Consider the following 23527-nt stretch of genomic DNA (forward strand, 5'->3'; position numbering starts at 1 on the left):
TCCCATCCACATTTCATGAGGATTGCATCCAAAAAGAAGCAACCAAAACCCACACAGCTACCTGCCTTCAATGCATGTGGCAGAGTCTGTTTCTAGGGGACCCAGAATAAAACAATGACCCTTGAGGCTGTCCATTCACAGAACTTTTTAAAAAGATTTATTTTCTTTTGATTTGAAAGGCAGAGTTAGAGAGAAGAGAAAGGGGTCTTCCATCCACTGATTCACTCCCCAGTGTCTGAAACTGCTGGAGCTGAGCTGATCCAAAGCCAAGAGTTTCTTCAGGGTCACACGGAATGCAGCAGTGGAGAAAGATGGCTGCCAAATAAACCCCAGGCTACTTTTAGGAGAAGAAAAGAGAAAGGTTAGAAGCAAGGATGGTGGGTTGATGTGTAGCTGTTTACAAAGAACAAGGCAGAGATCACGTGCTGATTTGGAGCAACCTCCAGGAGGCTTAAGAAGGAAGCCAAGTACAGAGCAGTGTGTATAGCGCCTGCCATCCGTGTCTGCTAAAAGCAGTTTATACATATAGACCCAGACAACAGTCTGTCTACGCATCCTCTCTTAGAGAGGAACTGGGCGTGTGGGATGAAGACTTGTGTGTATATGTTATTTTCCAACTTTCTGGCTGTTTCACATGGGCGATTTCATGAAACATCAACTAACCAGCTCCACCTTCTGTGTCTTTTGTTGTTGATGATGTTGATAGATTTTTACTTATTTGAAAAACAGAGTAACAGGAAGATGAAAGACACACAGAGAAAAATAGAGAGATTTTCAATCTGCTGGTTCGTTCCCCAAAACAGCTGTCACAGCCAGACCAGGCGGGAGCGAGAAGCCAGGAACTTTGGTGTGTGTCTTTTAACTGTTATTATTTTCTGTGATACAATTTTTTAAGTATAGAGATTTCTCCCTACCCCTTTCCTTCCTCCCTCCCCATTTTGCCCTCCCACAATTTCTCTCCATATTATCAAAGTAATATAGCCCTTTCTTTAGTAACAGTTACAGATTAAACATTCTGCTTTGTAAGTGTATCATAGCATTGTAAGTAAAGGTAGAAAATCTGGTATCCTCTTGCCAAGGTGCATTTCGCTGTTTCAGGGTTCCTCCTTTGATTAGGGAATAGAGATACCTACTGCAGCGTATCTTCACTTCTTGGTATGTGAATCCCTGCTGTGCTATTCATCTGTGAGCGTCAATGTATATGGGTACCCACATCTATTTATTTTGTAATTAGCCTAAAGTCTATATCAGAGAAAACATTATATTTGTCCTTTGGGGATTGGCTTATTTCACTAAGCATAATGGTCCCAAGTTGGGATCACTTTGTTGCAAATGGTAGGATCCCATAGAGTAGATGGACCACGGTTTCTTTATCCATTCATCTGTTGACGAACATCTGTGTTGTTCCATGCGTTCACTATTTTAGATTGTGCTACTATAAGTAGGGAGATGCAGGTCAGTTTCTCATATGCAAATTTTGCTTTATTTGGACATATTTCAAAGAGTAAGATTGCTGGGTCATACAGTAGATCAATTTTCAGTTCTCTGAGCACTCCGCATACTGACTTCCATAGCAGCTACACTAGTCTACATTTCCACCAGCAACGCTGTAGGCTTCCTTTTTCCCACATCCACACCAGCAGGTGTTGTTAGTAGATTTCTCTACGGAGGTCATTCTCACTGGAGTCAGGCAGAACCTCACTGTGCTTTTTATTTGCATTCCCCTGACAGCTAGATAACCTGAGGATTTTTTCATATGCCTATTGGCCAACTGAATTTGTTCTTTTGGAAAAAAAAAAAAGCCTGTTCATTTCCTTTCAGAGGCCAGGAACTTCATTGTGGTCTCCCACGTGAGTAGCAGAGCCTAAGCACTTGGGCCATCTGCCGCTCTCTTCCCAGAAACAGTAGGAGGAGACTGGAGTGAAAGCTGAGCAGCTGGTACCCCACTAGTATTCTAACTTAGGTCTCCAGCACCACAAGAAGCAGTCTTAACCTGTTGGACCACAATACTGTCCCCAGGTCCACTTTGAAGTTCCATTCAGAGCATCTGTACTGGGATTTTCACCTCCTGGAGAGTGCAGAGACCCTCTAGATGCATGGAATCTGAGCCTTGGGAGAGGTCCTGGAACAAGTGCTGGGCGTGGGGACCACCAGAGGGAAAAGGGAATTCAGAGTTCAGCTCCGGGCTCAGGACGTTTCTCCTTTTCCAGAAACAAAGTGAGAACTATCCTGCAACGGCAGGGGGTGGGGGGTCTGGATTAGGGGATTTAAAGGGGTTGAGGATGGTCTGAAAGAAGCTTTAAGCCCACTGAGTGCCCTCTTATGCAGCCCAGCCCCAAAGCTGCCCCAGAAAGGATTGATTTGGCTGAACAAGCCCTACAACTGTTCATGTGAAACAGTTCATGTTGATGTCCAGCTCTACATCTGCAAAGCCCTGAGACATCACATCAACTGGTCCTGTGCTAGGCACTAGGAAGCCAGTCCAGTCCCACAGCTCCTGCTAGTTTCTCTCTTTCTCTCTCTCTCTCTTTCTCTCCGCCCCCCTCTCTAGCAGGTCCTAAAGTGGGAGACCACCAGGCTGCCCCAGGAACAACTAGGGATGGTGTTTCTAAATGGAACTAAAATTTGCAGCAGGAAAGCAGCTCCTGGCCACAAGACTGCTTTACGGATGAACATGACGCCTTCAGGAATAAACCTGCCAAAAGCCACTGCCTCCTACATTAGCCTGTCCCCGGAGGGTAACAGGACCCTGCAAGTGGCAGTAAACTCAACTCTCCCTCTCCCCACCCCCGCCAAGGAAAAACCCCAAATCTGATTATATATATATAGATTTTTGTAAAACAGCAGAAATGAACAGATAGTTCCTTATTGCAAAGCAAATAGATGGGCATTTCAGAAAGAATGTTTCTTTATAACACAATTTACCCTTTATGTACTTAGACACATTGTTGTAAAAAGTTAGATTTATCGTGATCATTTCTTCTTACTGTTTCTTTTTAGAAATTGCTTATTTGGGAGGCAGAAAAAGAGGACTCTTCTCTGCTGGTTCATCCCCAACCCCACCCCAAAACAGCCAGAATCAAAGAGCTGGGCCAAGACTTCAATCCAGGTCTCTAGCATGACTGCTCAGATTCCAGCTGCTTGGGCCCGGCGCGATAGCATAGTGGTTGAAGTCCTCACCTTGCACATGCCGGGATCCCATATGGTCACCAGTTCTAATCCCGGTGACCATGCTTCCCATCCAGCTCCCTGCTTGTGGCCTGGGAAGGCAGTCGAGGACAGCCCAAGGCTTGGCACCCTGGCTCCTGGTTTCGGATTAGCTCAGCTCCGGCCATTGCGGTCGCTTAGAGAGTGAACGATTGGACGGAAGATTTTTCTCTCTGTCTCTCCTCTCTGCATGTCCGCCTTTCCAATAAAAATTATAAATAAATCTTTTTTTAAAAAAGAGTCCAGGGGCCTGGCGCGGTGGCATTTGCGTCACTTCCTGTATATTTATCCCATTCTTCACATAAAACTTCATAGTGCAGAGCTGCACTGTTAGTAGAAAGGCAGATCAGATTTACGAAGGAAAGGAAAGACAGAGAGAAAGCTCTTCCATCCCTGGTTCATTCCTCAAATGGCTGCAGTGGCCAGAGCTGAGCTGATCCAAATCCAGGAGCCAGGAGCGTCTTCCAGGTTTCCCATGTGGGTGCAGGAACCCGAGGCTTTGGGCCATCCTCGACTGCTTTCCCAGGCCACAAGCAGGGAACTGGATGGGAAGTGGGACAGCTGGGACACGAACCGGTGCCCAAATGAGATCCTGACATACGCAAAGTGAGGATTTAGCCACTGAGCCAGCCATCATGCCAGGCCCAGAGCTACTACAACGCTTATGGCTTCATTTTTCTCTTCTTGATAGGCATTTGAATGGCTTTTACTTTCTTCCTAATAAAACCAGCGCTGCCTCTCAGACATTTTATGTCCATGTGAAACATTTCTTAGGAAGAAATTTCTCAAAGTGAGATTCCTGGGTCAAAAGTTCTCTGAAATGACTGAACTTGATGTGGAGGAGAATTATTCTGCGTAAGGGAGCACTCTGCGGACCAGAGAAGCATAAAATAGCGTGCACAGCTGGTTAATTATTCATGGGCAACTGGAAAGTATGCCCAAGGGTAGGAATGGTTTCTGCCGTTGGGCTGACCTGCTCAGAAATGTTGGAGACCCCTTTTTCTCACCGAAACAGACAATCCGCAGAAAAGGGCCCCGACTCTGTGTCTCCCCAACCCCACTCTTAGTGGCCTGGGCAGGGTCTGAACGGTGGCATCCATAACAACGGACCTGGTTGCACCTGCTGGTGACAGCAGCACATAGTCCCCTGCCAGCACAGGGAGACAAGAGCACAGCGCCCCCTGGAGGACGCCGACTGTCAGCATCCATGCCTGCCAACCAGATTCATCCCTTTGTCTAGACGTTGGTTTGATTTCTCACTTATTGTTAAACTCACCATTTAATGTTTACTGTTTAGGATGTTCTGCTGATGCTAAGAAACCCGGTACCGCGAGGCTCTGATTGTGAGTGACCAAAAGGCACATGGTGGGGGACAGCATAGTGGCACAGCGCGTTCCTCCACGTACAGTGCTAGCACCCCACAGAGGCACCAGTGGGTGTCCTGGCTGCCCCACTTCCCATCCAGCTCTCTGTTCGTGGCCTGGGAAAGCGGTGGAGGACGGCCCAAGGCCTTGGGACCCTGCAACCAGAAGAAGCTCTAGGGTCCTGGTTTTGTATTGGTTCAGCTCCAGTCTTTGCAGACACTTGGGGAGTGAACCAGTGGACGGAAGATCCTTCTCTGTGTCTCTCCTTTTCTCTTTAAATCTACCTTTCCAATAAAAAATAAGGATCATGGAGCAGGTGGGTGGGCTTGGCCAGCATGCAGTGTCCACTGCTTGCTGCAGCTTTGATCTCACTCAGCCTCTGTAGGTGCTCCTGAAGCATTTGGAACAACGATCACAAGGTCAAAAATCAAAAAGGACCGGCATCGTGGTGTAGTGCGTTAAACTGCCGCTTGCGAGGATAGCATCCTATGCCAGAAGTGCCACTTGGGTCCGGATTGGGTGGGGGCTGTTCTGCTTCCCATCCAGCTCCCTTCTGATGCACCTGTTTGATTCCTACCATTGAAGATGGAATTCCTGGCTTCTGCCAGGGACGGACAGCCGTGATGACTGTAGAAGCAAACTTGGGAATGGAAGATCTCCCTTTCTGTTGCTCTACCTTTCTAGTAAAATAATAATAATAATAATAATAATCTTTAAAAAGAGAGATAAAGAGAACCCTAGCAGCTCTGGGAAGGGGGTTCGCTCGCAGTATGAAAACCTGCAGTTGGCAACTATGGCCATCCCAGGAGCCTCCACGCTGGCTGAGGTCCGCAGGGCACAGTGAATTCACACCCAGTTCCGTATAGAAGGCTGCTGACTCATTATTTTCACATCGTTTTAATTATTTTAGAACTATTTATTTGAGAAAGGATTCCCATCGGCTGGGAACTCAATCCCACCTGGGTGGCACCAACTCAACTACTTGAGCCTTCACCTGCTGTCTTGCGAGATGCGCATCAGCAGGGAGGCGAATGCAGGCGCTCCCACGTGGGGTCGAGCGTCCTAACCGCTAGGTCAGACACCGGCTCCTAATGATCCTTTAATTGCACAAGCCTTGAACCGTCCTGATTTGGAAAGGAAACTTCGCCGGCGCTTCACTCCACTGCGAATGGGCAGCCAGCTGGCCGCGGTCTCGGGCTCTGGGGTTGGCGCCACCGGCGCCCAGCTCGGCAGGTACTCTTTCCCTCACGGCTCACACCTTCCCCTGGAGATAGCGCTTCATCTGCAAACAACCTTTGAGGACAAAACAGGTTCCCAGAGCTGTAGCCAATCTGCGCCCGGTGATGGGAGCCCGGAACCTCCGCCTGGGGCGATGGAGCGCTGGGAAGGGCCCCAGGGCGAGGTGGAGAAATCATCTTCTCAGCCCTTGGGCGGAATAGACCGCCTGCCAGCGCCGCTTTCTCCCGCCGGGCGCTGTCTCCGCGGCCTTAGAGACCCGGCCTAGGGAGGGTGGTCCCCGTGTGCCTGGCGCCCCGCCGGGCCTGGGGGCGCGCGCGCCGGGCTGCACTCTCCCTTTACACACGGCCGCCCTCTAGCGACCTTCAGGACGTATAACGGCACGTTTTGGAACGGGAGAAAGGTTTAGGATTCCAAGTGTTCTGGATGCCAGGCCCTGTAAGGGGGCACGACTAGGGCCGTTCGTGGTGTCTGGGACCAACTCCCCAGAGGGTTGCGCTAGTGCGCACGTTGGCACCAGGTCTTCTGTGGACCATCTATGGAGTGACTGAGGCCTTGCATCTTTATGCTTGATCCTGAATGGTCCTGGCCACTGGCTGCCTGTAGCCCTGCCCTCCTGCAGAGCAACCAGCAGTCCAATCCTCAAATAGAAACAGAATGTGGTGGGTTTGATGGGGCTGGCATTGTGGCACATCAGATTAAACTGCACTATCTAGTGCTGGCATCCTATATCCAAGTGCCAGTTCAAGTCCCAGCTGCTTCACTTTTAATCCAACTCCATGGAAATGTACCTGGGAAGGCAGTGGAGGGTGGCCCAAGTGCGTGTGTCCACACACCCACAGGGGAGACATTGATGGCGCTCTGGCTTCTGGCTTCAGCCTGGATCAGCTCCAGACATTGAGGTCATCTGGGGCCTGATCCAGAAGATGGACAAACCTCTTTCTGGTGGGTTTGAGGAGAACTGAGTCTTTTTGTCCTCGGGAAAGTTGGCATAGTTGAGCCTTGAGTAGCCAAGTTCTTGCAAAAAAAAAAAAAAAAGACCCTAAGTCTCCCTCTGTGGTTTAGTCACACAACAGAGCCAGAGGCCAGGTACTAGAAGAGGGGCTCTGGACTAGAACCATTCATCCAACAGAGCAGCTGTGGGCTGCTTAGTCCTAGCAGGTGCTATGGACAGAGGCACCACTGTAAGCCTTAGCCCTGGCGTGGAGCCGCTGTCCCCGCAGCTCCCGACAAGCCGTCACAGACACATCCAGTGATGGCCGGGCGCAGACTGATTTAAAATTAGCCATCTGACTTTGCTATATATGCAGAACCCCACAAAATAGGGATTCTGCTATTTCCTCTCAAGAGAACAGTTGGACTTTTTGTCCTCAAAGTGAAAATGTGTCTGGCCCCAGGGAAAGCTGAGTGTTCTGTTTCTAAAAGCCTGGCCTCATAAAATAATCATCCAGGAGGTTGCGCGAGAGGAAGGGTTTGTGGACAGAATCCTAGGAGCGGTCCAAGGATGGAGGCCACTGTATGGGGACAGGGCAAGGGCTGGGAGGGATGTGGGGTGCATGGGTGCAGAGACTGCCCCTCCAGGGGTTGCTGTGGGAAGAGGTGGGAATGTGGCGTTCAGCAGGTGCATATGAAAGGCGGCACATCCTGAAGCCTGGAGTCTGTGTGTATATCAGGAACAAGCAGCAGAGCTGTGAAACATGACCCTGGAGTGAGATGACTCTTGCAGGACCCCAAGAGATCCCAGGGTCCCTATGCAATCCCCTGGCATTGGACTCCGGGGGTGGTTCCGGGGGTGGAAAAAGATCATCTAGGCTAGTCTAGCACCATGGTATAGTAAGCTAAGCTTCCACCTAAGGTGTCGATATCCCATATGGATGCTGGTTTGAGTCCTGGCTGCACCACTTCTGATGCAGTTTCCTGCTTATGGATTGGGAAAGCAGTGGAGGATGGCCCACGTCCTTGGGACCCTACCCCCATGTAGGAGACTGGGAAGCTCTTGGTTTTGACCTGGCTCAGCCCTGCTTGTTGCAGATATTGGAGGAATGAACTAGTGGATGGAAGATCTCTTTCTCTCTCTCAAGTAAATATACCTTTAAAAAGGGGAGGAGGATGAAGGTAGGAACTTGATAGGACTTAACAAATAGTTTGTGCAGCTCTTCCTTATGGTGAGGTTGGCTCCTAAAGATAGTGAGGGTGGGTGTTGGGGATAGCATCCCCCAACATGTTAGGTAAGCCTAGAGACTTTTTGGCTCTCACTTTAATAAAACTCAGCAAATGGGCCCCAGTAACATGTATCCTAGTATCTAGGTTCCTAGGAGTGGGACAGGTGTTGTCAGCAGATCCGCACCCCATCCCAGGTGCAGGGGAGCCCTAGCCCAGACCAGAGCAGGCAGGTACTGGAGCTCTCAAGACAATGGGAAAGCCGTTCTGAGACCACAGGGAATGGAAAGCTCCACACCAACCTACAAGAGCCAATCCAAGGGAGACGGGGCAGGTATCACTGAATTGCCCGTGTTTTATAATGCTAATCCTATCTTGGGGCACTTGTTAAAAATACTACAGGTTCAAGTCCCAGCTCCAGAATCATGGGCCTGGGCAGGCAACAGGCGGTGGCCCGTGGAAGGCTGCCCCTATCCTGGGAAGTCCTTGCTACTCAGGTGGGAGCTGATGGTCCTGGCTTCAGCCTGGCCCAGCGTCTGTCGTCGCTGCAATCTGGGGAGTAAACCGGCAGGTGGAAGACTTGTTCTTCTCACTTTGCCTTCAAACAGATCTTTTAATAAAATTTAGAGCAGCAGCCTCACCCAGCTAAAAGCTCTCAGTACCTCTAGGAGGAGCTCAGCGGGCAAGCCTAAAATGTGTTCGGTGCGCCGGCCAGAGTGGGGAGCTCTCTCTCTCTCTCTCCAGGTGAAAATAAAGACCGCTGGCTTCCTCATTCCCCTTCCTCCCCGGAGTTAGACTAGCAGGAGCCGCTGTCTCCAGGCCTGGGTCGACCGACAGTCCTGGGGTGCGGCGCTGTTTTTTGAGATCCCAGTAATCCAGACGGGGTTGACCCATTGCTTCCAGCCCAAATCGACGCCGGGAAGCGGCGGGAAGGGCTGGAGGGGAGAGTGAGTGGGGCCAGGGGCAGTCACAGAGGGAGGAGCCCGGTGGGGCTCCAGGTTCCTCCCTAAAGTGCTCGGCTCGCAGTTCAGCTCCTCTCTGCCCCAAAAGGCCTCGGCCCACACCCCCAAAACGGCGGAGACGGCGGCCACGCCCACCTCCCTACGCCACGTGGGGGCGGTGCCGTGGGGCGTGGCCGACACGCAGCCAATCGGAGCGGGGCGTCTGCCGGAGGAGGCGGGACCCGGCCGCCCACATGAGGCGGCGGGAGCCAATCGCGGCTCAAGAGGGCGAAGCTGTCTGCCACCTGGGCTCAGGTGAGCTCCTCTCGGCTTTCCCGCGTTACTCGGCGCGCGGGGTGGACGGGACCATGAAGGCTTCGGAAGACGGCCGAGCCGAGGCGGAGTTCCCGCAAATGGAGCTCCTGGAAAGCCAGGACTCGGACCCAGAGCAGCCGCAGGGCCCTGGGGAAAGGCGGCAGCCCGGGAGTCTCCAAAGCAGCCTGAGTGAGGAGGCGGGGGGCTCGGCCAGGAACCTTCCGGATGAGAAGAAGCCGCCGCCTCCTCGCCCGGGCCCCCTGGCCATGCCGCCGCTCAGCCTGGGCTACGGCGCCTTCCGCCGCCTGGGATCGGCCAGCCGAGAACCGCCGTCGCCGGGCGCCGCCTGGGCGGAGCAGCCCCGGGATGGCGAGGCGGCGACCGGAGCCGAGCAGGAGCCCTGGGCTGCTCCGGGAGAGCAGCCGTCCGGCTCCTGGGCGCCCATGGAACTGCAGGTGGACGTGCGCGTGAAGCCGATGGGCGCCGCCGTTGGCAGCCAAGCACCCCCGCCGTCGCCGTCCACGCGCTTCCTCACCGTGCCGGTGCCCGAGTCCCCCGCCTCCCTCGCGCACCCGCTGTCGTCCACCGAAGGCCAGGGCTCGCCGCTGGCCGTTGGCCCGACGGAGCGCGGCAGCGACGCCAAGGGCCGCGCGGTCTCGCCGGGCTCTCCCACGCGCCGCTGTCGCTGCAAGGAGCACGAACTGGATGAAGAGGCGGTGCAGCTGCTGCGTGCAGGCTGGGACACCAAGAAGCTCCCCCGAGCGATGACGCTCATAGGTGAGTGCTCACCGGCACCCAGAGCCCCCTCTGCCGGGTAGGGGTCCTGCGCCCTAACTCCTCCCCCAGCGCACACCTTCTGGGTGCTCCGCCCCACTTAAGAATCCGTAGCATTCTCTTGGAACAGAGTAGCACGACCTTGCAGCTTTACATGACTCAGAAGTCTGAGGCCAGCTCGATGACTCAGTCAAGGTGTGCTGCTTTCTGGGGGCAGAAGTCTCTCGCCTTGCTGCTTTTCCAGTCTATAGGGATCTCTGTTTCCCCTCAAAGATTTGCTGGCCACCGACCATCATGCCTCTTTGCTGAGTGAGCATGCGCACATTCTGTCTACCTTGATGAGTTGGTAGCTTCTTGTTGGATTCAACGGAAACTGTGACTACACAGGAGGAGCTGGTGGTGGGGACACGAATGCTTTTCCTAAGGAAGAGTGAACTCCACCAGCCCTGGGGAGGGAGCCTGGGGCTGGGGTGAGACTGAAGGAGGGGAGCCAGTTGCCAGGGGAGAGCAGTGACAAGGCAAGGAGGATGTGGCCGGTGCAGAACGAAGAGGGAGGGTTCAGGAGGCAGTGCTGGAAGGCTGGACCACTGACCAGATGAAGGTGGGGGCGTCTCCCACACTTCTGACTGCAGCCAGCTTCCTGAGCGACTGCGGTCTCCTCTCCACAGAGAGAGAAGGGTGGAAGAAACAAATGCGAGGTAGCTCTGGGAGAGATGACACTTAAAAGAATGGGAGGAAGAGCCAGCTACTGGCAGAGACGGTGCAGAAACATGGAGGTGATAAGAGAATAGGGGGCACAGAGGGAAAAAAAAAAGGATAGTTTCTGGAAGCAAGGGAATGTTTGGGAATGAGCCAGCAAATGGAAGATCTTTCTTTCTCTTCTCTGTGAATCTGCCTTTCCAATGAAAATAATACTTAAAAAAAAGGAAAGTCAAAAGAAGTACGGGTCCTAGGAATTTAACCACATTGATGCAATCTTTTATGTTAATAACCAAAGAAAAATGGGCATCCTGTAAAGGTTTTTTGGTTTTTTTAAGTTTAGGAAAGAGAAGGAAGGTGGAAGGAAGCGAGTCAGGACTGAAAGATGGAGTCCTCATGACTCGCCGCTAAAACTCATTCAGAAGTGCTTCTTGGTGAGCAGAATGAGCAGGTGCAGCAGTGGTCGTGGTGAGAACAACTCCAGGGGGCTTTGACAGGACGCTCTCCAAATAAGCAGAGGCGGCTGTTCTCCGAGTCCCCAGAGAGCTGCGCTAGCCTTGCCTCCAAAACCTTGCTCCTCTCTGGTCCACTTTTGCTTTGACCAAAGCATCTCCAGCCGACCTTCCCACGAATCTGGTGTCTGTTGGGCTTCGTTTCTGTGGAATTCACATCCCTACCATGGGGTCCCTTTCCAAACCGGTGTCTTATTCTTCTTCATGACTCAAGCCAGGGCCTGTTTGGACAAGTTGGCTCAAGTTAATCCAAGTTTATTTTGGTGCCAAAAGTTTTTAAATCCAGGTATAGTTTTATTATTATTTTTTTCCTAGTACACATTTGCCATGGACTTTTTGCTGTGTTTTTGTTTCCTTTTCAAACTGTAGTCTGTGTGTGTGTGTGTGTGTGTGTGTGTCTGCCACAAAGTGTTTTTTATTTTCATTCATCATAAAAATAATTTTCTGTAATATCTCAGGTCAGACTGGAGAAATCTGGCAGTCAATTAGTTGGAGGGTCCTGGCAGAGACCCACAGGTGGGTAGCAGTAGCATAGAGTACCTGGGTCACAGTGAGGCTTTGTGGCTCACGTCTATCATGTAGGTGCCCTATCTTCCACATCGCACCTGGGGTCCTCCCCCCAGGCTCTTAGGACATCTCGCTCAGCTTCTCCTGCTCAATGGCCTCTGGTCAGCAGGGTGTTCGCCTGTGGCCATCTTCTTCAGCTTGGTCTTATTGAAGCTGGCGATCTCTCCCGTGTCCGGTGTGTCTGCCTCAGCTTCTTGCTCCAAGCCCGGCTCCTAGCAATCCTGCTCAAGTCGCTGCAGCAAGAGACCTCCGCATTGTTTTAATTCTGAAGCATAACATGTTCCAAGCCGACAGAGTGTTTTTCCACTTTCTACCAGGAGTCAAAAACTCATAGTGACAGGGAGAAGAGAGGTGTGGGAGTGCCTGAGAATTGCAAGAAGCTGAACTGAGCTCGGACAGAGTGACAGGTGCCGCGTGAACTTCCTGAAGGTCCCATATGGACGCTGGGGTGTTGATGCCCTGGCATGAGCCTCCTGAAAACCCCTTGGCATTTGAGAAGATGCCTCCCTGCCCCTCCATGGAATAAACCTTAAGTTCCACAAGACCTGGATGCCTCCTCCCCGTTATAGTGTTTGTCCGCAAGGGAGCAGGTGGAGTTTGGGCAGCAGGATGGGAACGGCAGTCACATTGTAGCCAACACAGGCAGGACGAAAACTATGATTGCAAAGCTATGGATCTGAGTTGAAATTGTCTCTCTGTCTCTCTCTACCTTTCACATGAACAGAAAGTAACCTTTAAAAAAAAAATAAAGTGTTAGTATAGCACACTTTCCTTTATGATCTTTAAAGCAAGTGGTTTTTCCAATGCAAATGAAAAAAAAAAAAAGATTCCAAAAGTGCATATGCTTTTAAAGTCGAATTCTGATTGAACATGTGTCCTTTGTACGTGCATGTGTGCCACATACACACAGGTGCATTTACATGTGGGTATATGCCAAAGCACACACATGTTTTATATGGAATCCTTGTTTTCAAACTCTTGAAACGCTGCTCTAGGAATTCCTATGTGGTTTTTCCAGGCCTGCCCACCTACATGAAGTCCCTACGCTGGGCCCTGGCGGTCATGGCCGTGCTGCTGGCTGTCTCCACGGTTGTCATTGTCATCCTGGCCTCTAAGACAGGTACTGTGTCCCGTCTGCCTGCTACCCCAGCACCAGGGCTGTGTCCAGCCCACACAGCACCTTTGAGATTTTTGCAGGAGACATCGCCACTGGGAAAATGCAAGAAGACCTGGGGCTGGGGAGCTACCAGGAATGAGGAGCATCAGCCCCTGGGCCAGTGAGACCTGCAAAATCATGTGGTCTAGCCCTGCCATGGCTCAAAAATCCCATCTTTAGCAGACTGGTTTTTTTAAGTTCATCATTTTGTATAACCTACAAATGATGTTAGAAATATCCAAATGGCAGTCTTAGTTTCGCCACCCCTAAAACCTAAGAAACGTTGGCTCCTTCCATCTGCTAGGTTTAGCATGCACCTGGCGTGCCGTGGCATGCCAACCCCACCCAGGCAGCCTCCATGCTGATGAATGTGTTTGTTTACACTGCAGACTCCTCAGCCTTCCTCAGGTCCCACCCCTCCTCCTGCCCATCATGACACGTACCTGCTCCAAGCACAGTCTAGGTCACGGCCAGGTTTTATCCCCGCGACCTTGTGTGTGCGCATGCAGCCCTTGGCAATTTCCGCCCTGACGCGCTTCATCTCGCGGTCTCTGTGCTTGCAGGAGGCCGGTGCCAGCCGTGCCCATGGGGCTGGATATGGTCAGAGGACCACTGTTACTACCTCTCTGCGGAGGCACGAACCTGGGAGGACAGCCAGGCTTTCTGCTCAGCCCACCATGCCACCCTCCCCCTGCTGAGCCACGCCCAGGTGAGAAAGGGGCAGCCAGGCAAGGCCTTCAAAATTTGGGGCCGAGAAAGGAACCTTTCTATATGAAATAACTTGATATTATGAAAGTCACCAAGTGGGGGGCTGGCATTGTGGCATAGGGGGTAAAGCAGCCACCACCTAAGTAAGTAAAGTATCCTATACGGCTGCATTGGAGTCCAGGATGTTACACTTCCAATTCAGCCCCTGCTAATGGCCTGGGAAAAGCTGTGGAAATTGACCCAATTGTTTGGGCCCCTGCACCCATCTGGGGGACCTGGATGAAACTCTCAACTTTGGCTTGACCAGCCCCAAACATTTCACCCGTTCATCGGAGGAGTGAACCAATAATGAAAGACTTCTTTCTCCGTCTCTCAAGTAAACTAATAAATGTTAAATTTTTAAAAAGTTGTAAGGTCTAGCATGGCAGCCTAGTGCCTGGAGTCCTTGCCTTGCATTTGCCAGGATTCCTTATGGGTGCTGGTTTGTATCCCAGCTGTCCTACTTCCCATCCAGCTCCCTGCCTGTGGCCTGGGAAAGCAACTGAGGATGGCCCAAAGCCTTGGGACCTGCAACCACATGAGACCTACAAGAAACCCCTGGCTCCTGACTTTGGATTGGCTCAGTTCTGGCAGTTGCGGCCACTTGAAAAGTGGCCTATCTTTCTCTATGTCTTTCCTTCTCTCTGTAAATCTGACTTTTCAATAAAAATAAACCTTTAAGAAAAAAGGTCATCAATGCCCAGAGAAATAAACTGACATTCAGGGGACCAGATGTCAGGTCTCCAAGGGCTTCGTTTTAACAAGTGAAGGTAGAGCAGTGGCGCTTCCGTCCAGCCTAGTGGTTGACCAGTTACCGAGCAGTCAGCAGCAAGTCTCTGCTATTCTGGGTCTGGGAGGAAGCAAGGAAAATAAGTGATGTTGATGGAGGTACTAATGAGATATTAGTATTACAAGGTTAGGTAACAAATCATTCCCAGATCCATCAATGACTGGCAACAGCAAGCATTGGAACCCTTCACCCACATGGAAGACCCAGAAGAAGCTCCTGGCTTCAGATGGGCTAAGCTCTGGCCATTGCAGCCACTTGGGGAGTGAACCAGCAGATGGAAGATCTTTTTCTCTGTCTCTCCTTCTCCATAAATCCGACTTTCCAATAAAAATAAGTAAATTTTTAAGAAAATAATAAAAATCACAAAAGTGCAAGCTAGTCCAAGTGTGCAGGCATCATTTAAGGCCTCCACCCATGCCAAATCTATGAAAGCAGTAACACGGCCACTCACAGCATCAAAGGGACAGAACAGCTTAGCACATTCTCAGAGGAAAAGGAGTGAGATGTGTTTGTGGAATGGTGATATCTGAGATTTCAAGAATGTCTACAAAAAAGTCCAGTGAAGTGGATCTAATCCTTGGCATGATTTATTTTTTTTTCAATCTCTTTTTAAAATTATGTTAGAGTTTGCATAACATACAACCTACCTTCCCAACCATCTCAGTGTAGAGCTCAGTGCTGTAACGAACTCATGTTGTGCAACCACTGCCATCATCAGCCTTCTGAACTCCTTGCATCTTGGATAACTGAGACTGAGTAAATCCTCCTGAAGCACTGAACTTCCCACTTCCGATCTCCCCTCCCCCAGCTCCTGGGAACTGCTGTTCCACCTTCAGTCTACAGATACTCCTCTAAGAATGTCATTTATGTCTTCAGGGTTCATCAGTGTAGTGTGTGTGTCAGAATTTCCTGCCTCGGGCCCAGCACGGTAGCCAAGTAGCTAAAGTCCTCATCTTGCATGTGCTGGGATCCCACATGAGCGCCAGTTCATATCCCAGCGGCCCCGCTTCCCATCCAGCTCCCTGCTTGTGGCCTGGGAAAGCAGTGGAGGACGGCCCAAAGCTTTGACTCCTGGCTTTGGATCGGCTCAGCTCTGGCCATCGCGGCCATTTGGGGAGTGAACCTGTAGATGAAGATCTTTCTTTTTCTCTTCTCTGTAAATCTGATCTGCCTTCCAATAAAAATAATAAATCTTAAAGGGAGACAAAGAGTAAAAGGAAGAAATCTTCCATCTGTAGGTTCATCCCCCCAAAGGGCCACAGCAGCCAGGGTTGGGTCAAGCTGAAACCAGCAACCAGGAGCTTCATCCAGGTCTCCCATACGGGTGCAGCAGCCCAAGAGCTTGGGCCATTTTACGCTACTTTCCAGGCACAGTTGCAGTGAGCTGGATCGGAAGGAGGGCAGCTGGGATACGAACCAGTGCCTGTGTGGAATGCCAGAATCACAGACAGTGGCTTCACCCTCTATGCTTAATGTCAGCCTCGGCATTTAATTTTTTTTTTAAGATTTATTTATTTTTGTTGCAAAGGTAGATCTACAGAGAGGAGAAAAAGCCACAAAGGAAGATATTCCATCCAATGATTCACTCCCCAAGTGAACGCAATGGCCGGAGCTACACCAGCCAGGAGCCAGGAACTTCCTCCAGTTCTTCCACATGGGTGCAGGATCCCAAAGCTTTAGGCCATCCTCAGCTGCTTTCCCAGGCCACAAGCAGGGAGCTGGATGGGAAGCGGGACCGCCAGGATCAGAACTGGCATCCAGATGGGATCCCAGCGCTTACAAGGCGAGGATTTTAGCTGTTAGGCCACCACGCCAGGCCCACATTTAATTTTTATCAAACTGCTTATGGTTCTGAAAAGAGCACTTGAAAGTCCAGGCAGCCCTGTGCTGCAGGTTTTAGGATTCTTTTATTTCCTCCATGAGGAATCTTGGAGCCACCGGAAACATTTGAGTAGTCTGCCGCGCCTCCGTACAAGGTGTCCTGGCTTGCCTCCCCCAAATGCACCCCGTCCCTCCCTCAGCACTGAATTCTGGCCATGCCCAGCATGCAGGCAGGTCTTCCACCACGGACTCGGGCAATGCGCGCCTCTTTGATCCGTGGAAAGATCTGCTGGAGATGTACTGCAGTGAACATGGATTGCTTCTTTTTTTCAATGGGAAGTGAAAAAGGCATCATTCCACTGACTATACGAGGGAGACCTCAAAACAGTGTGGAAAATGGAATTAGCATAAGTTTGTTTTGATTCCAAAATAGTTAAAATAAATACACATAAGAGTGTCAAGCCACCTCCAGTGGAGCCTGCGTGAGAAATCACCGGAAGCTTCAAGGAAGGATGCCTCCTGCACTGGGCTGCATCTCTAGTGGTCTTGGCATTCCTGGCTGTTCTCTCTTTGCTCTTATCTTTATGGCTGGAATAGTACTATGTATGTGCAGCAAAAGCTCAATATTCCTTTATAGTTCTATGAAGCCTTCTGGCAGGAGACTGGACAAGGATAGCAAGCAGTATGGGATAAAAACTATCAAGTCACTAGGTTTATTAAAATAAACCTACCTGGGACTATTTTTGAGAATTCCTGAAAAGATTATAGTGGAGATCTACAGCTTAAAAAGCCATACAGGAAGAAAAAAAACTAAGAAAAATAAACAGGTTAATATTAAAGCCAATGTAAGGCACAAGGCACAGTGAGAGCTAAGCGCTTAATGATGAGAACTGCAGCTGGTGCCACACTGCGTCCACAAGAAATAGCAACTGCAGACTGTCACCAGGCTGCTAGAGCACAGTCTTTCTCTACAGACCCTCTTACCTCCCTGGAATAATTGTAGAAATGTAACCACATGAATAGACAAAGAGAATGTCCCTCTGCAATAATCTGTTTTATGTAAATTGATAACGCCCTTGCTTTTCCAAAACGCACTCAGATACAACTGCCTTGAGTTGTCATGTCTGTTTGTCACTTGCTGAATTCTTGCCCACCGTTCCCGGGGTCCTGTTCCCGTCGGACTGTTCACTCCCGGCCAAGCCAGTCCGTCGCATAAGAGGTATTACAAATTGGGTATTACGTGGCTGATGCCATGGCATAGTAAGCTAAGCTTCTGCCTTTGGGGCCAGCATCCCATCCATGTTATGTCTGCTCCACTTCTGTCCAGCTCCCTGCTTATGGTTTGGGAAAGCAGCAGAGGATGGTCCAAGGCCTTACGTCCCTGAATCCATGTGTAAGACTTAGAAAAAGCTCTTGGCTCTGGACTTTGGATTGACTCAGCTCGGTTGTGGTCATTTGGGGAGTGTCCAAATTTTGGTGTACATTTTATTGCCTGGTGGCCCTGCTTCCCATCCAGCTCCCTGCTTGTGGCCTGGGAGAGCAGTGGAGGACGGCCCAAAGCCTTGGGATCCTGCACCCGCGTGGAGACCTGGAGGAATTTCCAGGCTCCATCTCAGGAGTGAATCAGCAGATAGAAGATTCTCTCTCTCTCTCTCTCTCTCTCTCTCCTGTCTCTACTTTCTCTGTAACTTGACCTTTCAAATAAATCTTTAAAAAAGAAACAAAGAGCTTGAGATAGAATTTTTGTTTAAGTAAGCATACAAGACAAAACAAGGCAGAGGTATAGTCAACTGTCTTCCAAAGCTGGGTTTCAGGAGCCTGGTAGGTGGAAGCCAGGGCCAGGGTTTGGGGGTTCTGCACAAGGGCTGGAAGCTCCAGGAGAGCTGGGACAGCCAGGGAAACATACCAGCTTGGGTACCTGAACCCCGGGGACACACTGCAGAACCCTAACTCAGCTTCCCTAAAAGTGCGTTTGCTCGGATCTGAAATGAAAGGGAAGTATCGCCTGTGCTGTGAGCCAGTGTTCGTTCCCTCCCCTTTGGGGTAATAGCAGCTTTGGTTCATAGGACAACAGAGGGAAGAAAGCCACTAGCTCAATGGTGCGGGCTGACCCTAAGCCACATGCTGATTTCAAAGTGCTCAGAAGGTGGACATGTGTGCACTGTATAACCAAGAGCATAAAGTCATGTAGCCATGTATAAGTTGCAGGGATGTAGAAAAAGAAAACGGAAGAGTGGTTGCCAGGAGCCAGGCTGGGACGAGGAGTTAATAGGGGTGGAGAGGAAGGAGTGCTGGAGGTGGTGGTGATTCACACTGCATGTAAAATATGAGACTTCAGCTCATTCCCTCCCCAGATGAATACAAAAGTGAAGGCCAGGGCCTGGCAGCGTGGCCTAGTGGCTCAAGTCCTCACCTTGCACATGTTGGGATCCCATATAGGCGCCAGTTCTAATCCCGGCAGCTCCACTTCCTATCCAGCTCCCTGCTTGTGGCCTGGGAAAGCAATCGAGGATGGTCCAAAGCTTTGGGACCCTGCACCCGCAGGGGAGACCTGGAGGAAGTTACTGGTTCCTGACTCCGGATGGGCACAGCACTGGCCGTTGTGGTCACTTGGGGAATGAATCATTGAATGGAAGATCTTCCTCTCTCTCCTCCTCTCTGTATATCTGACTTCATAATAAAAATAAATAAATCTTTAAAAAACTTTTTCAAAAGCGAAGGCCATACGGAGACCGCAGAATCTCTCAGGCCATTGTGAGAGGGTGTCTTTGAACCATCAAGTAACCCAAAAGTTGCTGGAATGCAAAACCTTGGACAGATACCGGTATGGTGGCTCAACAAGCTAATCGTCCCCCTAGGAGCACCAGCGGCTCATATGGGCACCAGTTCCAGCTGTTCCATTTCCAGTCCAGCTCCTTGCTTATGACCATGTGCATGGCTGAAGTCCTCAGGCCCCTGCACCCATATGGGAGAACTAAGAATGCTCCCGGCTCCTGGCTTTGGATTGGCTCAGCTCTAGCCATTGTGGCCATTTGGAGAGTGCACCAGATGATAGAAGATCTTTCTATAAATTCTGCCTTTCAAATAAAAAATAAATAAAATGAATCTTTAAAAAAAAACAAAAACACCTAAGACACTGCCTTTTTCATACCATATGTTTTGGTAACAGAACAGGAGGTAGAACTGTAAGAACAGAAGAGTGGCTGGTGAAGACCTTTGGCTCCTGTCTGCAGAAGGCCTAGCTAGCAAGGAATGGGAAACCAGACGGCCAAGGCCAGAACAGCCCCTTCTGAAGTTACTGTAAACCTCCAACGAGGTCACGTGTTAGGAACAAAGCCTGGCCTCTCGTGCGTGTGGGACAGGAGGTTGCAAAGGCAACACTTAGTCATTTACCTAAAGGCTTTATTTATTTGCTTGCTTGTTTGTTTGAAAGACAGCGCAGCAGAGAGAGGGACAGACAGCAATCTTATATGTGCTGGTTCATTCTCCGAACAGGTGCAACAGCCAGGTCTGGACCAGGCCAAAGCCAGAAGCCAAGAACTCCTTTCTGGTCCCCAATGACAAGTGGCAGGGATCCAAATCGGAAGTAGAGCAGCCAGGACTGTAACCAGGGCTGTAACCTGCATCATGAGTGGTGGTCCCTGAGGGCTGTGTGTGCCTGTCTGTGTGAGCATCTGTTCCTTTCTCCTGTGCAGTCTGCTTACACTCCCCAAATCTTAGAGTAACAGTGAATGGATGAGTGGCTGCTGGATTAGGTTTTATTTATTTTTATTGGAAAGTCAGATATATAGAGAAGAGAGACAGAGAAGATCTTCCATTGGTTGATTCACTCTCCAAGCAGCTGCAATAGCCAGAGCTGAGCCAATCTGAAGCTAGGAGCCAGGAGCCTCTTCTGGGTCTCCCACATGGGTACAGGGTCCCAAGTCTCTGGCCTGTCCTCAACTGCCTTCCCAGGCCACAAGCAGGGAGCTGGATGGGAAGCGGGGTTGCCATTATCAGAACCAACACCCATATGGGACCCCAGCATGTGCAAGGCAAGTACTTTAGCCACTAGGCTACCATGCCAGGTCTGAGCTATGACCTTTTTAAGATTTATTTACTTTACTTGTAAGTTACAGAGAGAAACGGAGATCTTCCGTCTGCTGGATTACTTCCCAAATGGAGCTGGGCTGATGCGGAGCCAGGAACCTCATCTGTTTCTCCTATGTGGGTGCAGGGGCCCAAAGACTTGAGCCATTCTCCACAGTTTTTTCTGCACATAAGCAGGGAGCTGGACTGGAAGTAGAGCAATCAAGACTAGAACCAAAACCCATATGGGATGCTGGCACCACAGGCAGAGGATGAGTCTTTTTATGACACTCCACAGACCCCCAGAGTTGTATCTTAGAGTAGCAAAAAGCTCATGAATGTGTCAGCCCTTGGGATTCACAAAGGCCTTAGCTGATTGCTGGCAGTGAGCACAGGCACAAGGCTGTGCAGGCTCTTACGTGCAATGGTGAACACAACATGCTGGGCTTCACCAAGTCCACTGCACAGGAAGTAAGGAAGCTTGACTAGTAAAGCCACCTGTTAAAATGCAGCACAGCAAACTCGACGCTGTCACAGCCCAGGAGCCCCAGGAAGGAGGATCCCTGAGCTCACCTTGAATGGGTCAACTGGGGTCCCTTAGGGATAGGTGGGGTATAGCCAAGGGGGCGGCTATCTCCTCAGTGCTGACATGGATTTATGAATTATGGCTTTATCTTTTATTGTGCAATTTCATAGGAATGGAAAACTGAACTCAATTCATTTATGCCAGCCTGCTTACGACCTCCATCGACATGAACCTCTCCCCACTGATGTTGTCAGCAATGTGTGCTTGTTTGTGTGACCTCCTCTGGGTTTTCACTTGACATATTTATGTATTTGAATTTTCCTGTATAGCTGTGTTTTTCACTTGTCATATTTAATAGCGTGATTTTCCATCACGTTGACATCCCGTAGCTTGCCTAGCGGGGAATTTACAGAATTTCAGCTTCTTTAGGCATTGCCCTCCGTTCTTGGAATGACTTCATTGTCTTGGATTTATTCCTCCAAGTGGAATCACCCACTTGAGGAGCAGTAGTGGGGATATCGCAACTGCTGTGGGTACCACTGCATCACGTCCCAGAGAGATGAACAGGGCCCGGCACAATAGCTACCTTCCTTTCCGCCCCCCAGCAGGCACCATGCAGCTGGCACCGGTATTGGTGTTTCGGCACCATTGGGTTGAGCTGATTCTCTCTTCCAGATGTGAAGCTGGGATCCTCCAGAAGCCTCACAGGTGACAGATGCCCCAAGTGACTGTGGCTGTGCTCAAGGGGAGGGTGACGCCTGCTTTTCTCCCCCAGGACTTCCTGAGCAGATACCCCATAACCAAGCACTCGTGGCTGGGGGCCCGGCGAGGCCCCCAGGGCTGGTACTGGACTGACGGGGTGCCCCTACCGCCCCAGCTGTGAGTCACTTCCTCTACCTCTTCCTCTCTTTCAACTGCCCTTCCCCAACCACTTGAGGCCCCAAACGCAACCTTCCTGTTCTACCCCACCCCGTGCCCTTTCCCCTACCCCCGTCCAGGATACCACTCAGGAAGCCAAAGCCACATGGGTGTCCTGAGGCCCAGCTTGGGTTCAGACTCCATCGTTGTGTGCCTGGAGGGCATACCCACCAGGCAGCATAGGGGTTCTGCAGCTCAGAGCAGTAGGGTGCTCTGCCCAGCACTCCCTGACTGACCGGTGGTTGGATGGGGAACTTCTGCTAGGCCTGGGGCACTGCAGCATGGGCACAGAGTCTTGCAGAGCCTAAGTGGGCAGACCGGCATGCCAAGGACCTCACCCCTTTCCTCTCCCTCTCCCCAGGCTCCCAGAGGAGGATGACCCGGCTGTCAGCTGCGGGAGCCTGGAGGAGGGCAGGCTTGTGGCTGTGAACTGCAGCTCTCCCAGACCCTGGGTCTGTACCAGGCACGCCCAGTGACTCCAATGCCATCTGCCCTGAGCCCAAGGGGGATCCAGGTGAAACCTGGAGCCGCCTCCCTGGGCCCTAGCTGTTGGCTGTCCCTGCTGTGTGCTCAGGGGTGCTGCAGGAGTCACCCAGGGTGCTGGACTCATGATGCAAGGTCACATCCAAGGAGTAGGAGCCCCTCTGTGGCCGCAGCGCAGCTGCTGGTTTCGGTTGGCAGCATCTGAGGCTGCTTTGGTCCCTGACTTTGGGTGGTTTTGTAACCATTCTGTCTCACTTTCCCTCTCATTAAAATGGCCATTGCCCATTCTCCCGTTGACTGCCTCACCACCCTGTTTCTGTCCAGGAGGAAGCCAGGGAGAACATCGTGCACTGCTTGGTGCAAGAGCTGTGCAGTGTGGAAGTGGCACCTGGAGGGTCAAGGTGTGGTTTCCTCCAGTCCCCTGAGTGTTGGCCAGCCCAGCTGGTGGGGCCCGCAGGGTCCCCAGGGCATGCATGACCAAGGCTGGGAGGAAGCAGAGGAAGTTAAGGGCACCCCAGCTTGGTAAGCAAAAGTGGCAGCAAGACCAGACACCTGGGGAATGCAGGCAAGCTGAAGGTAGCTCCTGCACCCACAGCCTTAGCAGCCCAAGATGCCTACACAGAGGTGCTCAGAAGAGGCTCTGCACATTTTCTGGGCTAGACCTCCCCAAGCAATGGTGCTGTGCCTGGGCCTTGTCTCTGTGCCAAGCCTGTATTCCAACCATTGCATGCAAACTTGTGAACCAATTATCCCATGCAAACCAACCTTCCTCTGTACAGTCAGACCACAAACCCAAGCTCCAACCAAAGAATCCTTTATCAGAGCCAGCACTGTGATACAGTGAGTTCAGCTGCCATTTGCAATGCTAGCCTCCATGCAGGAGCTCAGGTTCAAGTCCTGGTTATTGCACTTCCAATCCAGCTTCCTGCTAATATGCTGGGAGGCAGCAGAACTGGGAATGAGTGCCTGGACCCCTGCCATTCACTAGGAGACTTGGATGAAGCTCCTGGCTCCAGTCATCTTGTTGTGGCCATTTAGGGAGTGAACCAACAAGTGAAAGATTTCTCTCTGCCTTTCAAATAAATTTTTGTGTAAAAAAAAAGGAAGGAAGGATGGGCTGTGTCAACCTGAGTCAGAACAACCACTGCCATGCACAAGATCTGTGGCTGGGAACAACAGACCCAGTTGGGGAGTGAAGGGGACACCCCGGCTTGGTTGTGGTTCCTGCTGGTGAGTGGGAGCC

At 51.0% G+C, this 23527-nt stretch overlaps 1 protein-coding gene across 2 annotated transcripts; it reads left to right on the forward strand.

Moving 5' to 3' along the window:
• The first annotated feature begins 9216 nt into the window (after positions 1–9216).
• KLRG2 (killer cell lectin like receptor G2) lies at positions 9217–23167 on the forward strand. Of its 2 annotated transcripts, XM_041002106.1 has the most exons (6): positions 9217–10000; positions 12794–12895; positions 13495–13640; positions 21659–21762; positions 22163–22315; positions 22609–23167. In XM_041002106.1, the coding sequence occupies exons 1-5, from the start codon at positions 9277–9279 to the stop codon at positions 22275–22277; spliced, it is 1191 nt and encodes a 396-aa protein (XP_040858040.1). In that variant the 5' UTR covers positions 9217–9276; the 3' UTR covers positions 22278–22315; positions 22609–23167. The 2 variants fall into 2 exon arrangements, with proteins under 2 accessions (XP_040858040.1, XP_040858039.1); XM_041002105.1 differs by lacking the exon at positions 22609–23167 and having other exon boundaries at positions 22163–22579.
• The last annotated feature ends 360 nt before the right edge of the window (positions 23168–23527 follow it).

Source organism: Ochotona curzoniae, unplaced genomic scaffold (assembly GCF_017591425.1).
Source record: "Ochotona curzoniae isolate NIBS_2020 unplaced genomic scaffold, NIBS_Ocur_1.0 scaffold_2476, whole genome shotgun sequence".
NCBI classification, from domain to species: domain Eukaryota; kingdom Metazoa; phylum Chordata; class Mammalia; order Lagomorpha; family Ochotonidae; genus Ochotona; species Ochotona curzoniae.

Bases quoted from the DNA above. Each gene is read 5' to 3' on its own strand.
- KLRG2 (XM_041002106.1), top strand. From the start codon at position 9,277: ATGAAGGCTTCGGAAGACGGCCGAGCCGAGGCGGAGTTCCCGCAAATG. The intron at 10,001-12,793 runs GTGAGTGCTCAC...TGGTTTTTCCAG, and splicing joins CCGAGCGATGACGCTCATAG to GCCTGCCCACCTACATGAAG. The intron at 12,896-13,494 runs GTACTGTGTCCC...CTGTGCTTGCAG, and splicing joins CATCCTGGCCTCTAAGACAG to GAGGCCGGTGCCAGCCGTGC.